Below are 21,467 nucleotides of genomic sequence, written 5' to 3'. Positions count from 1 at the left end.
AGGTCATTGTACTGCACAAAAAAGCTTTTTGTGCAGAGGTACGTTGAGGGCTGCATGAAAAAGCGGGGGTGCCCTAACGGTGTCGTGCCGTGTTCTCTGGCCCTTCCCCCAGGTAACATGGTGAGCAAGGAGGACGGTCCATGCGTGGTCATCTCCAGCTCCCACTCGGAGTCCGACTCGGACAACGCCGCGTCGCAGCAGAGTTTCGAGGCGCCCTGCGGCCCCAGGCCCGGCGACCGGCGCATCCGCAAGAGACACAGGGCCCTCCAGGTGCGCTTCAAGGACATCTGCGAGGCCCAGAAGGAGCGCCGCGGCAGGCGCTCCCGATCCATTTCCTGTAAGGTGACGCACAGGCGGTACATGACCATGCCGTCGCGACGCTCCATCCCCAACGTGACCCGGAGCACCGGCGTGCAGACCTCGCCGCACATCAACCTGCGCTACAAGACCTTCCCCTTTGAGCGCAAGAGGGGCCACACGTTCAAACACGCCGCCGTGGTGGAGACCTACCGCGAGCAGAACAATGGCTTCCTGAGCGACATGCAAGGGGCGGCAGGGGAGGAGGCGGGTGGGTCGGGGCCGCTGGCTTCCCCGTGCAAGGGGAAGATCGTGGGGCAGACTAAAGCGCTGCTCCATCACACCGACGACAGCAGCGGCACCGAGGACCTGCTGTCCGGTGCTCACTTTGCAGACGGACCCCTGTGTTCCGACCCCCCGAAGGACCCGAGTTCCCATCCGTGCAGCCCCCCCACTTGGAAAGAGGAGCCGGAGTACCAGGGCTGCGGCCCCAGAAGATCCCGGTCTAAAGGATTACCCAGAGAGGAGATGGGGGCTGGTGGTGGTGGTGGTGGTGGTGGGGGATCCTCCAGCCGGTTCACAACCTCCGGGGGGAACATTTCTCAGGACACGGGGTCAAAGGGCATGGTGTCCGGCGGCTGGAGCTCCCTGACGCAGGTGGAGTCGCTGGGGAGCCCGTCGGCATGCTGCAAGCGGAAAAAGGGCTCTCATCCAAACGGCCAGCAGTCGCAGACACTGCCCCACAATGCCAAGTGTTCGGGCCGCTCCGTGGACCCCTGCCGGACCCGGCACGCATCCGCCTCTTCTAAGCTCCAGCACACGGAGAGCGGCGGGGACCAGGGCTCGCTTCTTGGACAGTCGCAGGGGCCCCGTTTGGGGGCCAGCCAGCCCATCACGCCCTCGTCGTCGGGGGATAAGGATATCAAAGCACAGCTCCAGGCTATGGAGAACCTCATCAACTCCAGCCAGGAGACCATTAAAGTCCTGCTGGGTGTCATCCAGGAGCTGGAGAAGGGAGAGGCGCTGAGAGAAGGGTGAGTAAAGCTATATTATGCACTCGTTTCTGTGCAATGCATAGGATTGCCGCCGTGCAAACAGTGAGGGATGATTCTCATTATCGGATCATTATCGTTGTTAGGCAGTTATTATTGCCTAACAAACTAAAAATGTTTTTTTGATGTTAAATATAAACGGGAAGTTTGCTTGTAAACAAACTTGTTACAGAAGGATATACCGGCCAGTTTTAAACGCCTTCGTAGGCGGTATTAAATGGCTGACGTGTTACGTTAATGAGACCACCAGAGGATCAATATATTCTATACACAGAGAGTGACACAGAGAACCCTGCAGTGCAGAATTACACACAGTGCAGTCACGTTGCAGGGCGAAATATATACATCACGCTATGCATACACTGATGGCCCTTTTGCTGCTGCTGTAGTTTCATCCATGGGGATAAAGGTAAAAAAAAAAAAAAGTCTGCAGTCTACCTGTAAGCATCCTTGAGCAAGTTGCCCCCGACCCCTCCCTATTTATTGATGATATACATATATCTAAAGAAAATAATTGTTTAATGGTTTGGAGTAAAGCATAATCAAAATAACTAAATGCTTAAATAGTAAAAAGTATATAAGTGTGTGTGTGTGTGTGTGTGTGTGTGTGTGTGTGTGTGTGTATGTGTGTGTGTGTGTGTGTGTGTTTTGGTGTGTAGTAAAGTAGTAGTGCAAAAAAAGTTCCTAAAGAAAGACAGGCAGTCAGATAGATGGTCTGACATGCAGTCAGACAGACCCACACTCAGGCAGGCCGACGGACAGACAGGCAGGCAGACATGGGTCTGACAGTCAGACAGACCCTCACTCAGGCAATCCCACGAACAGACAGACAGGCAGGCAGGCGGATAGACAGGGAGAAAGACAAACAGATGAACAGCACAGGCACTCAGGCACGCAGGCAGGCAGGCGGACAGGCGGGCAGGCAGGGATGATTGGCAGGCAGGGGGATGAGGGCAGAGGGATTGGAATGGGCAGGACAGCTCGTGACCCGGGCCAGCTGACGTGGGCACAGCGGTAGAGCTGTGGTAAAACTGTGCCAACAAACAAGCAGCTTAGCAAAGGACTTTCCGCCGCGCAAACACGCCAGAGGACAATTCTCCCTCTGCGTTAATATCTGGCGTTTTGGGAACGGGTCGATATCACACTCACACACGTTGTGGCCGTTTTTACAGTGGAAGTACTGTCATTGTACTGACTTGTTGTTGCAGATTTTCCATAAAAGAACTGTGATAGTGGCATTGTTGGTCTTGTGTTGTTCCACTGGTAGAACAGAATTACATTATAACAGAATTATATATATAACAATAACATTAACATTAACTGCTTGACAGGTCAGGGGTTCGAATCCCACTGTGGCCAACCCCCCCAAGCTATGAACTGACGGTATTATGAGACTCTTTAAATAAAAGCATCCACTAAATGGCCCTCGGAAAATGTAATATAACATGCATACCTTGCATACGCACATACACAACATAAATCAACAGCATGCATCTGGGACTAGCTGTCGGACCAGGCATACTGTGTGTACCTGTGTGCGATTGTGTGTGTGTGTGTGTGTGTGTGTGTGTGTGTGTGTGTGTGTGTGTGTGTGTGTGTGTGTGTGTGTGTGTGTGTGTGTAATTCTTTTTTGCATGCGTGTGCGTTTGTGTGCAAATGCATGTATGAGTGTGAACGCATGTGTGTATAACGTGTGTGTGTGTGTGTGTGCGTGTGTGTGTGTGCATGAGGACTCACGTATGACCTCCTCCCAACTCCACGACCTTCAGGCCCTGTCAGCCTGCCAGGGTCAAATTCACTGTCACAGTGTCACCCCTACACTCATCATCCCTCAGGCGGAGGGGCTCGTGGTGACTGCACGATTACATGTGATATTGACCCCCCCCCCCACCGGCCTACACACACACACACACACACACCCCCTCTGCTCCTCCTGCATCGATCCCTCTCCCACTATACCTACTTCTCCTCCATCTATCCCTCTCCCCCTTCCACCTATTTCTCCTCCATCTTCCCCTCTACTCCTCCACCCCCCCATCCCCCTCCTGCATCTCCCCCTCCTATTATTCCTGCATGCTGTAAACTAACGCCACAAAGGATGATGTCGCCATGACTACACATGCAGCCGCATAAAGGACAATTCATGCTTGAGTCAATGGGTATTGTGTGTGTTTGTGTAAATGTGTGTGTTTGTACATGAATGCGGTGGTGCTCATACTGTACTAGGACAGGACAAGGCACGTATGCCGCATACAAGTCAATGATATGCAGTCACACACACATACACACATTATCCGTGAATGGATATTTTCAACAGTGTGTGCACACATGCCTACACGCACACATGCCTACACACACACACACACACACACACACACACACTCAATTGTAGATAGACCCAAGCGCAAACATACATGCACACACTTGAAATTCCAAACTGTTAGCACGCTTCCTAATCACTCTAGTACAATTCCTACACAGACGGTATGGATTTCAGGCAATTCCCAGTAAACAAATTGTAATTAATGGTTTTAAGTATAAATTACATCACACTCTTTGTCGCTGTATTACTCATTATTAGTCACATTAAAAAACAGTAATGAGCAGCCTGTAAAATAAAGCGTTGCCATCTGTACTGAAAAAGGGTTAACATAGAGCTATTGATTTTTAATTATATATGATTTAAGCAACGTTTAGCACTAACGTTCTACAATATGGTGTTCAGGGGCACATTTATCATATCCGGTAATCCTATTAAGAATAAATGAGTATTAATCAGTGACTACAGAGAGAAGGGAAATGTTCAAATCATCTTTGAAATGTCACTAGATATAGTTTCCTCAGGGCAAGGCGTCTACAGAAAGGTTTTATTGTATTTATAGGAGGGAATCTTTCTCCCAGAAAGGCCTTGAAACGATGATGTCATCCCCTGTCAAGTGATGTCATATACTGGATAATATCTACAAACCTGTTCTCTCTTGTTCTCTCCTGACAGGCTCACATACCGAACGGGACAGGACACGGCAAACTGTGACACGTGTCGAAATAGCGCGTGCATCATATACAGGTGGGTCGTCCCCCCCCCCCGCCCCCCCAACACACACACACACACACACACACACACACACGTCATCCTGGCAGTGTTGAACGCCTCTGTTGTTTTCTTTCTGGCACTGGGGGAGCATTAACAGAGACGTGATGCAAGTGAGAAGGCAGAGCCAGTCTTTGGTTGTTTTTGGAAAGTGATTGAGGAAGCGTGAAAGGAAAAAGTAGCAGGAGACAGGAGAGGAACTAGAACTCTCTGTATCGAAGTCTGGCAGAGTAGCACCGCCGGACTCTGTTGGGAAAAACAGTCTGCCTAGTTACTTGACCAGATAAAATGAGACGGAGAGGTAATAAAGTCTGTCAGCACGAGGGCCTCGGATTTATTGAGTAAAGTAGCAAAGGTAATACTGATTCATAAAGCGTGAGAGAATATTCTACGTCCCCTAACAGCGCTGAGGTCGTCCGGAGCTTCGCCTCTGAGGAGGTTCTGCTTCAGAAGAGCACCCTGTGATCCGGTGCATGTGAAACTTGTAGTATCTTTCCTAGCCAGGTGTGTGTGCTAGACTTTGTGTGGGTTATCGAGGGTTCTCTTCTCGGTTGTGTTGTCTTTCTGTGTGATATGTGTGTCCTCGCCATCTAGCTGTGGCAGAGTGTTCTCCGCAGACTGATAGGGGGGTTCGAGGGTCATCTTGACCCTCTTGAATGTGTGGTGTGTTGTGTTTGTTAGATTTGGACCCAGAGTTGACTATATTCGTAATGTAATGTGTCCATTAGGTTATTTTTGCCCATCAACTCCTGTCTGAGAGAAGCGAACGGGAACCAGAACGGCACCCCGGTGATGGTGTTCGCACTCTCGCCAATCACACCAATCGTGTGCAAGCAAACCGCTCCGATATAGTTCAGACCAAGTTACTATTTTTTGGTTGAGATGGTTCTGCGTGTCCGCGCTGCTTAAAAAGCCGTCAGTCTGGGACGCAGGTGGGACATCGCCTTTAAAGTGTGACCTGATGTTCTTTGTTACGGTGACGACCCACCGTGACAAATGACAAGCTCACGGATCTAACACAACAAACGGAAGCCATTCCGAATGAGGAAAAGTGGCGAATCACAATACAGCATGAATTTTCATAAATGTCATATAAAAGTGATTAAGAAGAAGAATCCCTTTTTTGTCTTACGTGTTCAGAACGTCTTCTTAGAAAGAAGCACGGTAGATAACAGATTAAGACAGTGTTTTCCCAGCAGACTTGACAAGCACAAATGTAATTAATTGATCTGCATTATCTCATTGTACTATGTATTAAAGCTGTAATTTCTATGGTAACCAAAGCCTAACCAAATAGCTAAGTTGATCACTAAACAAAAGACACCACCACCAAAAATCGAAAGAAGAACTGCTTTAGGTTTTCAGCATGCAAGCTTACAGGACTAATGATGATGAATGAAGTAGTATTGACAACATACACATGGTTACACTTCCTCATCAGATGAGGCAGGCTAGACGTGCGACTATGTCACATCACATTTTTGTATAGTCTCTTCCTTATTTCTCTTCCCCTTTAACTAAGGAATTGTGTGTGCTGCATGTTCCTGCATGTTCATTCTTATCACAATGATTTATGGCTACAACATTAATAGGTTATAAGTTGAGCAGAAGTGAGATAAAAACAAAAAGATGAAACCTCAATATAAAGTAAAAATAAAACATTTAATGGCATACAAATGAAGCTGCAGAAAGACAGACAGAGGTCTGGAGGGTAAGACATTAAAAGTAAGAGTATGTGTTCAGTAGTGATGCTTATGTGAATAGATACATGAGAGTTTCCTATACTTATTGAGGCTTTGCAGCCACACTGTAGTCCGTTCAGTATAATACCAGTATTCTACGAATGGAGGTTGAGATACAGTCAATGATAAGTGAGTTCACAAAGTCTGCATTTTATCTGAAAGATTATCCATAATCATTTTAATCGGAACCTGGAAGATTCCTAATTTGAAGGAACCAATAGAAACTGGTTGACCAAGAGGATATAGATGACCAAATGGCAATGCTGCAGTTTACATGATTTTAAAACAAGGCGGCCAGGCAACAGCGTTCTGTGCTGCATATAATTTGCATCAGACTTGAATCAGTCAAAATGTAACTTGCTCTGCAAAGGCAAATGAAAACAAGCCCAAACTCCACCACTGCTGGTGGAGGAAAATGTGCTAATAATTATGAAAAACTGAGGAAAGATAAAACCGCACCAAACCACATGCACATAAAATCACCACAGACGGTGGAGCTCCAGCCATGACAGCACCACGACAGGACAAATATGTCCAATCAATTCTGGAGTCTCTGGCCATCGTTCAGTTAAGGTAGTCAATCTACGGGCTTTGCCCAGAATTCAGTTCTCTCCTGACACCTCGGCACCCACCCCTCCATACTGCAATCATTCATCACCGCTACAAATGGGCATTAGAGGGAGAGAGACAGAAAGAGAGGAGGCTCAAGACTGAAAAGACAGAGAGAGAGGGAGAGAAAGAGAAATGGAGTTACTGTGAGAAAGGGAGGGAGGGAGATAACTTAGGAGAGAGAGAGGGAGGGAAAGTGAGAGAGAGAGAGAGAGAGAGAGAGAGAGAGAGAGAGAGAGAGAGAGAGAGAGCAGATACAGAGAGAGGGAAAGATAGAGGGAGCTAGAGAGAGAGAAAAAGGGGAAAGAAGTGGAGAGAAGGAGATGAGGGAGGGGGAATGAGACGGCAGGGGAGAGAGAGACAGAGAGAGGTTGGGGAATAGAGAAAGGTAGGGGAGAGGGGGATGCGGGGGACCAAGGTGAGAGGGATTGCCGAAGGGAAGAGAGATTGGAGGTAGGGACTGATAAATAAAAGGTCTACATTTACAGTTGCAGGTCTTTTTCTCTCATCCAACATGACTTTGCAGAGTGACAAAAATACAGAGAAGCAGTTATTTAAACAATACAAGGTTCAACAACACATGGCTGCTAAACGTGATTTAAAACCTTTATTATTTATCCCTACGATGCAGAGATAGCGAAAGATGTCGAAAAGACTGACATGCTTAATATTATATATATATATATATATATATATATACACACATACACATACACCAGCATTTATATAATTTATATAATACATTTATGAAAACGAATAGGTTGATATGGGTTAAACACGCTGCTTTTAGGGTTGCTCTGCAAGAATGTGAAATGAATAAGCCAGACATGGCAAAATGAGGTGCTGCATATCTAATTTGCTCTTCAATCCCATGCAGAGATGAAAAGGCTATGATTGCTTTCGTGAATAATTGTTGAGAAAGCATTTTCTCTTTCTGTTTCTAATTAATGTGAATGTTTTTTCCTTCCACTTCCTCGCTCTTGTTGCTAGGCTAATAACCGTGATGAGCAAAAAATGATCAAAGCTCAACAAGAAGGAATGTCACAGAATGTCACGGGGCAGGGGGGCTCTGAATATGTCCTTGTGACATGCATTGACATCTGAAAAATGTAGGACATGGTCCCACTATGATCTTTTAAAGCTGTCAAAAATGCAGAGACACCGTAGTAGAGGCAATACACGCTAGTATTAAGCTCTCCCGTCTGGGATTAGTAAAGTACGTCTTATATCTAGTCATAGACATTGACATTGTTAGACCGTTTTGGGCTCATGCCACTGGTCTTGTTAGCCTGAACGTTGTGAGATATCAGAGAGAGAAAGAGAGAGACAGGGAGGGAGAGAGAGAGAGAGAGAGAGAGAGAGAGAGAGAGAGAGAGAGAGAGAGAGAGAGAGAGAGATAGAGAGACACACACACAGGGAGAGAGACAGAGATAGAGCTTGTATGTTGGCAGCCAGGGAAATAACTTGACTAAAAAGTGCTGACAAAAGCACAGGAGATTGGAAAGCACAGCAGCCACACACACACGGGCTGCATGAACCAAGTGATACGCCGCAGCCAAAGCACTCCTAAGGGGGACAATCATTGAACGCTGCATTAGCTCACATGAACCAACCAACAGACAAACAGACAGCAGCCAGCACCCAGATCACCAGTGGTCACAGTAGCTGCTGTGGCGGTGCAGAGCTAAATGCCTATAATGCTTGGGTAACTGCAACACATAATTTGAGTCACGTCAAGTAAAGTTTCTTTGTAAAGCACATTTCATATGTGGGCATAGTGCTTGCTCTGCAAAGGCAAGCACAGCAGCTAAAAGCATGATGAAGCGATGAAGTAACACAAGCAGTGGTCCACAACATCAACACAACCTAGCAACATGGTTTCAATCCAAGGCCCTTCAGCAAGGCGACATCAGCTTTGATGTTGCCGAAACCACTGATTGGTTAACGACGAGCACAGCTGTTACAGCTAGCCTAGCTTAGCATTGATTCTAATAAGCATCAAAATCTTGTAATTGTTCTACTTTTGAAAAAGTTAATCTGTTATCGACAGAATGGTTGATATATCCATCTCTAGTGTACATTCGGTGTAATGACACATTGCATATGTTGCACAGAAGTATGAATTGATTACTGTTCGCAACATTGTTGCCCGCTGTGTGGGCGTGGGATTGCGATAAACACAACAGAAGCATGTTGAGCCCACAGTGAGATGATTAATCTGCCCCCCCTCCCCCCAGACGCTCATCTCTGGCCGTCCTTGTGTGCTCACATGGGCAGATAATCTCAAGATTTGGTGCTCTTGTTCGCCGTAACATCTGCTCTCTGGTGTTCGGCAAGTGTCTGAGTTCAAGTCAATTTCATTGTGCATAGCACCTTAATCACAGTCATGGTCTCGAATGGCTTCACAGGTCCAAGTGGTCTGACACCCTCCTAAGCCACAATCCTCAAAGAGCAAGGACAAACTGGGTGGTTAGGAATGCAACAGTTTAAGTCAAATTGAATAGTGAGAAAGTAGCACGTTTCTTAGTTCAGTCTATGTGATGCAACACAATGCTATGTCATGCTACATGCCGTTGTGTCTGGGCTATTCTATCTGCTAAACTCAGTAGGCCTATATAGGCTACATCACATTACTAATAGAACTGATTGAAAGGAATAAGCGTTTGTGTCTTGATAAACGCATAGATACTTCCAAATGCAAGACAAAGCTTGAGATTATACTAATGTCTGCCTGTCTATAATTAGCACTGAAAGAGGCACTGAAATATGCAGAGCTGGATTGTGGGTACAGGTACCTTTTGCACCTGTTGCACTGTGAGGCAAATATGACATGGCTGTGATCCTTCATGTATGACATGTATGATTGATTAATATGAGCCAGGACCTACCAACTTGGTGGTTTTTCATGGGGTGTGGTTCTGTGGTGACTCCATAGGATTACATCTATCACATTTGGAATGAGAGTTAATGAAAGTGACAATGAAATGCTCTCACGCTATTGGCTATGAGAGGACTAAGTCTAGTAAGTTGTTGTAGCCTGCAGCGTTCCTGGCGCTGTTATTTAAATCTAAAAGCATCAGCATCAGTTGAAACAACAGGCTCTGTGAAGTCTCAGTTCTCTCAGATGTCCTCAATGAGCAATACACCATGTCTGAGATAGTCTGTTGCCTGGTGTCAAAGAACAAACTAATACCTGTGCTCGGAAATGCCCTAGGCTACACGACACATAAGGGAATTCAACAGAAAGTAAAGACTTACTGAGATTCAGATGTTACACTTTTAGATGTTTTTTTACAAAAAAAACAAGAACTGGAGCCTGATATCGGCCCACAACGATGAACCTTGAATGGGTCACGTACGGCTGTGGTTATTCTCATGAAAAGAACAACAAAGGAGGATGTACGAATAAACTTGGTAAATAATTTGGACAGCTTGATTTTTCCATTTTAAATGATAAATTACATTACAGAAGGGTGTTTATTCAATCATCCATACACAGTATCCAGAAGCATCTGGATACTGTGTATGGATGATTGAATTAACGTATGGCATGTCATTAAAGGATCTGACTGTACTATCGCCGTTTGCCATGACACAACCATAACCACTGACATTTCTTCTCACTGCCTCTGTGTTTGTGTGTCTGATCTTGTTCAGTGTGGAGCTGGACTTCAAGCAACAGGAGGAGAAACTTCTGCCCCTGATGAAGAGGCTGTTTCCCCAGGACAGCCCTCAGTGCCCCACCCTGCCTTACCCCCACGAGGTCTTCACCTCCACCCCCAAGCGCAGGACCAAGACGGATTCCAAGAAACACGCTCGCTGGAAACTCTGGTTTCTCTAACCACGGTTACTTCTGATTTTGTTTGCAGGGGATTCGCTGTTTTCAATCGGATTACCATAGCGGTGTGATTTGAATGGAGATCCAGGCAAGGGAAAAGCAGAGATGGAAGCAGATGGATTGGATTAATCAACAGGTTTATGGCACCCCCTTTGGAACGGATAAGCAGACGTAAATAACGGTGAACAATATAAAGAACAAAAGAATAACATTTAAATTGTGATTTGGTATTACCGCTGAAGGATGTAGGTGAGTTTGGGGAAACTGCAAAATAAAGAAAAAGAAAAACAGAAAACCACATTATTTACCTGGACTGGAAGGTGAAGAGATCATGTCATCCTTCATTTTCCGGGAAACATCGCTGTCTGTGTCCAGCCCCCCTCACACCCCCAGGTGAGTTGGGAAAACCCAATGGAAAATGCAATGAAATCAATAATATTATTTAACTTTATTTTAAAAAATGTCTTTCTTATGAATGAACTCCGTGAAAAACGACATTGATAGAGGTAGGGATACATTACAGGAAAACAGTCTAGACGCCTGTCCTCGCTTCACTAAAACATCTTAAACGTTACCAACCACATATGACAAACGACTCTCTCCTGTCTTACAGAATATTGCTCAACTACAAGGAGGAGCTGTTTCATGAAGGGCCCTTTTGTTTTCTTCTCAAGTGACGCTACGAACCTTAAACGGACTCTGGCCTCGGCTCTCGGCTAAAGCACAACCAGCTCACATTCCGTCGAGGGGATACAAGTGGATACGAGGACCTGATAGAGCGGAGCACGTGGCAGTGGGTTGTGTGTCAGCGCTTTTCCACGTCCTTATGGTTGACATTTGTCTGCTTTACCTCTTTGTTTCATATTTTGTTGGGTATATATCTGTCTCTTTTTTGGTTAATTGTGCATCGGATCACTTGTGTCTTAAATGTCCTGTCCATGTAGTGCTATATGATTCATATTTACCATCCCAACCATTCTGCTGCATAATTTTTTTGTTTAGTATTGGGCATTTTTTGGTATTGATATTCATCCAATATTATAGTCCATATTTGCATTCAAGTCGACACTCATAATAGAAAAGTTCAAATAGATGAGAAAATTGCGCTGAAAGTCTAAATTATTTTGTCAATTGTTCAGAAAGATGGAGTTCTCAGGGGCATCAAGGAAGTGCCCTGATTTCAAAGTAAATGCCCCGCAGTTGTGTAACAAGAACCACCACGACTCGATGGGATCAAGTCCTCACTGTCAACCATCTCTAGACTGAAAGCTGTGATGTAAATTGTTTTCTAGAAATTCTTCAACTCTTTGTTTGTTATTTTTTAACATATACTACACTGTTCCCACAGAACTGCTATTTTTGGTCTTCTATATTGATGACCTTTTAATGAAAAAAGAGAAAACAAGTCAGTTATTCAACATAAAGAATGTTATATGCGCTGAAATGAATTTCTAACATACTAATATAAGATGTTGAAAATTTTTCAATCTCGTGCTGCTGATTTTCTTACTTACTAGTATTTTCTATGACAAAAAAACAGTGTTTTATTGACATTCACAAAAGAGAAAATGAAAATGATATTTTGACATGCCTTTTTGTCCTTGAAGGCTTGGCAATTGCTTGTACCCATCCGTTGTGGCCCTCGGAGTACAGATTGTGATCGAAAATTTGCACATTTTCCCCTGGAATAGGTCCCTTCAATTCCTTGAGGGGCCATAGGCCTACCGGTCTGGGTGATTAAACCATTGGTATTGTCTATGAAGTGGCAGGAACTATCTGCCAAATGATACTTCTGCAGTGAATAGCCACCGTAGGCACATCTAGTCATGGGCGGGTGTATACGGGCGCCACTTCAAAAATGTTGCTTTTGATTCATTAGCAATAGACCAGTTAAGGACATCCACATGTCTGTCCGTTTGTACAATGGATCATCTTCACATTATTAATATCACCAGACGTCAAGGCTCTCGGTGACCTTCGGCAGACTAAGCTCAGAATCACTGACACAGAAGCATTAATGCAGGCACCGGCAAAGAGACTCTTGTTGTATGGCGGCTATTGGATGCAGAAGTATCATTTGGCTTTTGCCATGTGTAATGTGGTTCTGCAGTGATCCAGACCACTCTTCTAGCGACTGCTGTTCTCCAACTGCAAGAATAGAAGGGCTATGTCACAGCCAAGATGATTGACCGTTCCATCAAACAAAATGACTATATGTAGCTGATAATATGAAAAAATGCACGCTATTTTTTATTTACACAACAGTTTATGTGCTTGATCCAATAGAATATACCTTAAATCCGTCAAGCATTAGAACACACACGTTGTGTTTCAACACAAATCTACCTTCTGATTTTAGTTTGGTTCCCGGATTTCACGGCAAAATGTTGTACTTTCAGCGAGTGCAATTTCTTATTTTTGTGCAACATTATGCATTTTTATACTGTTGTTACTTCAGAATAAAAAAAACAACAACACTTGTGAAACACAAGGCTGCTTTTCTTTCAGATAACCACACTGCACTCATAGATACGGTATTCATAGTAGGAAATCATAGACATTTTCTTCTCTCAAAGCTGACTACAAAAATAGTATTCATTCATTCATTCAAATTCATAATAAAAGACAGATCGTCCTGCCTTGTGAAGTGTGACATGACTTGTGATGTATCGTCAGAGACGCTATGACAATCCAACCAAGGTCAAATTGAGCATGTTGGGAGAGTTCTTTGATTGTCTTATTTTTGGATGTAGCAGTCCTACTTATGCAATAGGAGAGAGCCAGGGCCTGAAACCAAAAACGACAAGCGGCATAGTTACACCTTGTTTTCTTGTTTTCTATGATATTCTGTAGGAAAAACCTATGCATGTAAGTGTATAAAGCTTTCAGAAGGGGATTGTTCCCAGGGTATTTCTACATGGCCAGTCTGGACAGTCTTGAATTAAAACCTTTACACTTTTTTTTTTATGTCAAACAATGACATGCTTACAGATCCCAGCCTCCAGCAATAGGGCTACAGTTTGGAACATAAAAAGCTGTTTGTCCCTTCTGCCCTTTCCCCTCTATTCATCAACGAATCAGGAACTTCGGTCCAAGGGTCTATTCCATTGCCGATAAAGAGCAGTCCTCTTCCCCTGGATTCTGTTGATACTTAGACGGGAACACTTTTCCTCTAGGGCCAACTGCTACTTGACAGTGAGCTGTGGTGTGTCTCCCGGACATTCTTTCATCCATATGAGGCTGTAGAACCCTATTCTGTTGGTAAACAATCATGTTATTTTGTTGGTGGGGATTTGGGCGGAGGTAGAAGTATCCTACCTCTGTAGTGAGTCTTTGCTCAACCTCAACACCGCCACCACCATTTAAGAGTAAAGTTGTTACCCATGGTATCGAATAAATTGCCAGAAGTTAACACTATTACTTTATTAAATGTTATTTTTTCTCCACATTAATTTCCCTAAAAACAAATTATATGCGTTTCTTTTCCGCAAATGATGGTGGCAGTCGAGATGGCAGTTGAGCCATTGAAGACATGCTCTCAGGACCTGATTCAACCTAACCACAACTGTAATCAATCTCAAATTAACACTTAAAACAGCAATGAGAATGTAGTATAACTCTGACCACAAAAGTAAATTGGTACGCTTCATTTTAGACTTCACAGTAGAACTAATGTTGAATGCAAAATACTGACAGCTCCATAGAGCTATGGTTATTGAGCTATGGAATAGAGCAAACAGATATCTTACCGGCAAACTAATGAGGCTACTCATATGAGATGAGTAGCCTCATCTTATTGTCATATTGTACCGTTTTCAATATGTAACATTCATGTAAACAGGCTAAGAATGTATAATGTTCACATCAGGCACATAGGGGCAGCTAAGGGGTATACAGCATGTACAACAGATCACGGGTCCTTTAGCTCAGTCGGTCAAGTGCATGAGGAATGCAGGTATGGTGACACCAATGTGCAATTGTGACACTGATGTGCAACATGTAAGAAGGGATATCATTGTAGGCAAAACACATCAAAAACTGAAATATGATATTTATAATTAAAATATTTTAATTTATATATATATAAATATATAAGATTTTGCATGGTCAAATCTGATTAGTCTGGCTTAACCCAGTATATTACATATTTGGCTCAATCTTTTGTAACTTTTGGTTACAATTTTTTTTAAATAATCAATAGCTTCTCTCTGGGTCATGCACTGTGTTTACATCCAATCATGAAAAGACCCCCATCGATAAAGAGAATGTGGAAGTGTTTGACTAATAAATAAAAATAAGTGAGAATGTGAATGACGCGTTTAAGCGACAATTTAAACCAATGCAGCACCATTCAATTTAGCAGATCAGCGAAAAAGCACTGCGATATACAGATGGAGAGAACCATTTTCACCAGCACAATTAGTATGATTTAACTGCTGCTGTTGACACAGTACACATTTGACAATCTTTATTGATTTCAAAATACAATGTGCTCTACTACAAAAAGAAGGTTATTGGAAAGTGCCCCTGCCCTTAAACAAAGTGGTTATCAAACAACTAAAAAGGACATTTTGTTAAAAGCCCAACATAAAAGCAGCAAATTGCACAGAGAAGAAGAGTCAATCCCCCACCCTCACAAAATAAATCAGTATAAATTAAGCCCCTTCCCCCTGATAGAATATCCCACTATTACACATGCAACGATTTGGCTGTTTAATACGACATAGACTGAAAATCCTAACAGATTATCCAAATAATGAGCTCCAAATCCAACATTAAAAAAGCAACACAATCTACAATATGCTCAATGTCCCGTTAAATGTCAGCTGATAAATATAAAAATTTAAATAATAATGTTGTAGACTAAAGAATATAATTGTTGTAAACTGCGGTACAAGCGGAACAAACCACTCCGGGCTGTCACCATCATCACCCCGTGTCCATTAATTCCAGTCACACTTACTTAATGGCAAGATCCTCTCCCCCATGACCACCATCATGCATTCCCCCATAATGTATTCAATCAAGCAGTGAGGGACACGGGATAAGTGCATTATGGGTAGCGTCCCTGACACTCTTGAGAAAGAGCATGGGGTTGGACCCTCCCGTGCCGGTGGAGTTCAGACCCAGACCCGAGCCCCCACCCCTGAGCGGGCACCGGGCGGCAGTAGCCCGTGCCTGGCCACCTGGGATGATGATGAACTTGGCCACGGCACACAGGTGGAATGCCCTCAGGGCCTCCAGGGCCGACACACAGGCGTTGTACGCCTGGTGGAGCACAGGGCTGGGGACCACCAGGTCCCTGAGCCGAGGGGGCGCACACAGGGTCTCGATCAGCTGTTTGTGGCCCGGGGGCATGTAAAGGCGCATGCGCCTCAGGAAGGCCGCTGGATGGATTGGTGTAGAGAGGGAGAGAGGGGTTTGGTTAGCATGGGACAAACAACCAATGAATGCAGATGCCCAAAAGAGGTGGATAGTGATAGACCTTTTAGGAGCTGTTCCCCTGACTGTGGATGGGGCAAATTTGTTTTTTATGGTTGCTTTTTTTTATATCCATGATCTGGCTCAATTCTACGGTATTCAAAGGTGGTAGATGTACAATTTTATTAAAAATTCAGTATATAAATGCTTTTACATTCATATCCATGTCACACAATGTCGACAAAGCAACAAGAGGTCGGCAAAATGGGCCATTTTCCAAAGAAGTCAACATTGAGTGACATGCAAATGAGTGCAGTTCTGGAAGCCATGTCTGGCGAATGAAATACCAGAGGAAGGTCTGAGGTGGAGGGATCCAGGCCAAAAGTGGTTACCCAAGCAGCAGCCATGACCACCTGTTTATGAAGCCCTGGTAAAAGTGACTGACATGTAGTTCATCTAATGGCCTAGGGATGCAAAAAGAACAGCGACCATTCTAAGTCAATAGGAAAATGTGATTTAATTGTACTTTGTTCGATTAAGACCTTAGTTTCTAGTTCATCTCCATACTATACATTTTTGGAGGACCCGTTTAACAGTTTTTGTTTTTTTAGTTATAAAGAACTGAATATGAATGAGTCTTTGCCATCAACTACTCCAAGGGGGGCATTTAATGCCCTTGATCTGCCGTGTTTTAACCAGTGGGTAAGGTTAGGGACACTGCGTCCATATTTATTACAGTCTATGGGGACTACTGGACTTCTTTAAGGGGACTTACCGGAATTCTCCTCATGCTGGATGCCCAGGATGGCGTCGAAGCACTGTATGGCTGAGCTCTGGGCCGCGCTACAGCCCGACAAATATACGGGCTCGTCGTTGACGCCTTCGTAGACCAGCCCGTTTGGGAGCAGAGGGTTGTCTCTCCACCTGAGCACCACCAAGGTAGAGATTCAGTTAGGATTAGCTACATTTATTATTAATCTATATTTATGCTGTATAGGATGTTATTTGATTGTTATTCAATAATGGAATTCTTACATAGCGTAATCATGTAAGAAAAAGAATGGGAGGAATATTATATTACGATATTAGGCCTACATATTATAACTAGGTTATGTTGTAGACATGTATTGAAATGAATGTTTCATGCTGAGTATCCTCTTTAAACTCACCCTGAGAAAAATATCCGCAATGTTCCAAAGAATACGCTTTGATTGACATGTTCTGTGAAAAGATTAACATCAGGTAAATTAACATCCATTTCATCCTGCCGCCCAGTGTGCAGAAGGACATTTCGGGGACTCATTGGTCACGTACCGTGCATGAGGTTAAAGTCTTTCTTCATCAGTTTCAGTGACGCCGCTATTTCGTTGAGACCCTTCAGCAGCCCGGACTCATTGTGCACCTCCATGGCATGTCTCATTGCCAGGATACCCTCCACCGTGCAAAAAGACAACACATCATTAGTTCCACATGTCATGAGGCCTGAGTGATGTTTAACAAACAGATTTTTGATTTCCATATTCAATTCAAATGTTTTTATGCCTCGCATTTGATGCAAAACTGAATTCAGTTCTATGTATAATAATAACAGATTACTGTGTTCGATAAAAAACATCAAGTTACATGTACCTATTTATTCCTACTTTACAAAGCTGGAAATGGGATAGCCTTATGAGAAGCCTTTTAATTAAAGAAACACATTTGTATATCTGATCCGTACGAAGATAATCAAATAAGAAATACTGCTGTGGTATAGTGTGTGCTTACTACTGGTAAATGACAAAATAGTGTTCTATATATCAAACCTTTAGGCCAGATGCCGCAGCCTTCTCAACAATCCACGACACCAATAAAAATCCCCGACAGCTCTCATTGCCAGGGAAATTGAGAATTAAATCCATGTTCCTAGATGCACACATACACTCATACACTCATACACAATGATTGCAAAAGATAATAAGAGATATTAAAAAGGGTATAAGATGTCAATACAAGTGGTTCAGGTTTCTCACTTCAGTTCCAAAGCCCTGCAAAAAAAGAACACTGTATGTTAGCCAGTGATTTTCAGAATATATGCTTTTGATTTGGATGAGGATGAAGATGACTATCCACATCATCGTCTTTGAATAATTTTGGGGCTCACCCCGCTGGGTCCTTCAGTCTCCAGTTTGCTAGGACACAGTCGGCGTACGTCAGGATGGCTGGGAGCTCCAGCTTACGGGACACCAGCGAGAAGGGGACGGCGAGGGCTTTGGGAAGCCTCTGTCAGGTGAAAGCAAGTATGAAGGTGAAGAACTTGATTGCAACAAGAGCCCTTTTAATGTACTCATCTAAAAATCCATTTAAATTGATTGAAATTATAAAGCATTTATATATAGTTTATGCCTTAATCAGTTTGATGTTAGCTTGTTAGCTTGTTAGACAGCACCGGGACAATTCTTTACCTGGGCAGGGTTATGCTCTTCCTGCCAAACATAGCCCATGGTGATGAACCCCAGCGCCAGGTGGGCTAGCCGTAGCTCTCGATAGCTACTGAGAAAACTTATGCTCAGCAAAGGCATCTGAAACGTTGAAGGTTCAAAGATTAGGGCTAAATCTTTAAAACTGCCGAAGGCCACGCTAGATTTACTACATCTACATAAACATGGCCACAAGGCCAATGTAGCCAAATTACAATGGTGCACACAGACAGGGATCTTTAGGCCATCAGAGCCCTTCCCAAACCCATTACAGTTAAGCAGTTTAAGTAATTTTAGGGTCCAACTCTTACTGCAGAACCCCTGAGCACAACCGCTCACGCATCAGGGTTGACACCCAGCTCCAATTTGGCTTGGACTCCAGAGACAGAAGAAGTGTTCTGTGGTCTAAAGAGGGCCATACATACTGAATAGTATAGTTTAGGTGGGTGAGGAGCAGTCTCTAGACTCTCTTTGGTGCTCTTTGGCTGTCGATAGCTCTTCTCAACTAACCAAAGGTTCAGGGTGAGTATTATACTGAAGAAAGCGTAAATCACAAAATAATAGATACAGTGTCTCCCTTGATAACGTTTATGACCTAGGCTATGACCCAGATGGCCTAGCAACAGGGAATGGGAATGGTTCGTCCTTAGCCTAACCCTAACCCTAGAAATGGAGGTTTGTTGGAAATAGCACCATCAGTTGGAGAGGCACTGGCCTGTCCTTACACTAAGAAGTGTGAACACAGGTGTGTGCACAAGAACACAGAGAGACACTATAATACACCAGCATTCTACACCCTTTTCCTTGATGACAATGTTTAGATTGCCTATTCATTACATATTTGTATCATAAATGTTGAAGGTTTTACTATCCAGTTTGGGATTTTCGTTTTTTCTGTTTTACAGTATATGATGATGTTTCTTCTTATTAGAAGAAGTATTGCAGCAAACAAAGTATTTGATGTTTTGACTATAATTACTTTTCAGGGAACAATTTTATCCTGTTTGTACAAACCTAGCTTATTTGTAATCCTTGTGCATGAATACTCTGTGCTACATGTTTGATATAATAATTGCCAATATGGGAAATAGAAGTGTTTATCTTTGTTGCTTGCTTTGTTGCTTGTCGTGCTGAGTACTAAAAATATTTTTTTTACCCTTTATTACAATAAACTCTAATACAATACGTTTATTCTGAGTTATGCTGTTCACAAAGTGCTCCAGAATTCAATCTTCACTGTACCTTTAGCACCATTGTAAAGGAGGGTTTTTTCCCTCAATGTGTTTTCCAAGGTTAAATAAAATAAAATAAAAAATACCCTGTGGTAATAGGTGTGCAGCATACAGAATGCTTCTTATACATAATTCTTACCTTTTGAACCACATTGCGTAGTTGATGTGTGTTAATGAGGTGGCAAATGTCATGGGCTATTTCCATCCATATGTGGTAGTATTCCGGAAGGTCCATCTAAAATTAAATAGTATGTGTAGTATGTATGTAATACATGTAATACATTTCAGAAAATAGTTTTTTTTAACAATATAATTCATAAACCTGTAAAACACTGGTGGTTGCTGGGGGGGTGGGGGGCAGTGTCCCTACAAGCTTGACTCGCCACCTGTGGCTCCCCTAATCGAGGAAACTACAATTATGTAATTACATTTTGCATACCATTGCAAACGGTATGATACATAGACAGGTATTTCCACATTATCACCTGAGTAAAACAACGGCAATTCTTCCTCAGGTACAAGCTCATATGCTCTAGAATCTACGCCTTGACAACAGCATAATCTAAACCATCATCACTGGACAAAGACGCAAAGGTCCGAACTGGAGGACAATTCTTCTGGTAAGTTTAATAATGTAATGCTATAGTAACGTTAGCTAGTGAACTTTTTTGGCTAACATTACTTTCTCTCAGAGGCTTTGGTGTGCTCAATTGAGCTAACGTTTAGCTTATGCTATCATATGAAACTAACAGATACATTTGGTAACCAAATGTATCTAATTCACACACACACACACACACACACACACACACACACACACACACACACACACACACACACACACCGCACAATGCAAAGTGAACGTAGAAACGCGTATTGGGCGATATTTGTAGCAGCAAAAACCCGCGGCAAGATTTGATTGACGGGGCGACAGTTTTCCCAGTCACGGGCGAGCGTGTTCACGTGGATTTGCAGCGCGAATGCGTGACAAAATTTCGCAGAAGTTGAACTATTTGAATTTCTCCGCGGCATTCGAGTGAGACAGCCAATCAGCGTTCACTCCCTGTGGGTAACGTGGGTGAAGTAACGTAAAACAGTCAATCAGCGTTCAACCGGCTGGGCCAACCGTTCCCTGCACTCCGCAGTGAACCGCAGCTTGGAGGAGAAAGTGATTGTTGCCGTTTGCGACTCCCGGAGCTCTATATATAATATTATATGATTTTATATATAGGCCTAGTATTATACGATATTATATATCTATATAATATAATATATACGATATATATATATATATATATATATATATACTATCACGGCACAAAGCTGTGTGCGCCTCTGGATTATATTATTAACCCATAAACGACGGGCATTCCGACGTCTCGCCCTCTTCCACAACAGGTAAAGACATGCAATGGTGGTTATCTCGGCCATGGTTGATGAGAATGAATTGGCATAAAGCACCGTTGGCGGGCAAAAGATGTTGTGCGACAAAATTCGCTGCGCGACATAACTGCAGCGACAGATTATGATTTGTCGCGCAGCGACAGCGCGACCAGGCGAAAAATGTGTCTTTTGGTGTGAACACACACGCCTTCCAAACACTGGTGATTTCATATAAATGTCATAGTATGCTACTCACCAATGGCTCTGTAAGAACAAACCCAAGTTGTGATATATCAAAAGAGTACATGTCTCTTTGCAGTATCTTCTCACTTCTCGTCTCCAT

At 43.4% G+C, this 21,467-nt stretch overlaps 2 protein-coding genes across 2 annotated transcripts; one reads left to right on the top strand and one right to left on the bottom strand.

The window, feature by feature from the left end:
• Positions 1-117: 117 nt before the first annotated feature.
• LOC311350179 (inhibitory synaptic factor 2A-like) lies at positions 118-10,632 on the top strand (the record flags this gene model as incomplete). Its single annotated transcript, XM_084470189.1, has 3 exons — positions 118-1,331; positions 4,345-4,416; positions 10,449-10,632. 3 exons carry the CDS (start codon positions 118-120, stop codon positions 10,630-10,632), a joined length of 1,470 nt encoding a protein of 489 aa, XP_084326315.1.
• A 5,016-nt stretch (positions 10,633-15,648) lies between these two features.
• LOC311350178 (indoleamine 2,3-dioxygenase 2-like) lies at positions 15,649-21,467 on the bottom strand (the record flags this gene model as incomplete). Its single annotated transcript, XM_084470188.1, has 9 exons — positions 15,649-16,016; positions 16,826-16,974; positions 17,220-17,271; positions 17,365-17,482; positions 17,856-17,955; positions 18,194-18,312; positions 18,495-18,611; positions 19,881-19,976; positions 21,381-21,467. The coding sequence occupies 9 exons, from the start codon at positions 21,465-21,467 to the stop codon at positions 15,649-15,651; spliced, it is 1,206 nt and encodes a 401-aa protein (XP_084326314.1).

The sequence above is a fragment of the Micromesistius poutassou genome, assembly GCF_964030765.1.
Source record: "Micromesistius poutassou genome assembly, chromosome: 7".
Lineage (NCBI taxonomy): Eukaryota > Metazoa > Chordata > Actinopteri > Gadiformes > Gadidae > Micromesistius > Micromesistius poutassou.
The sequence above is the reverse complement of the archived record's forward strand: the minus strand, read 5'-3'. Positions and strand labels throughout refer to the sequence as shown.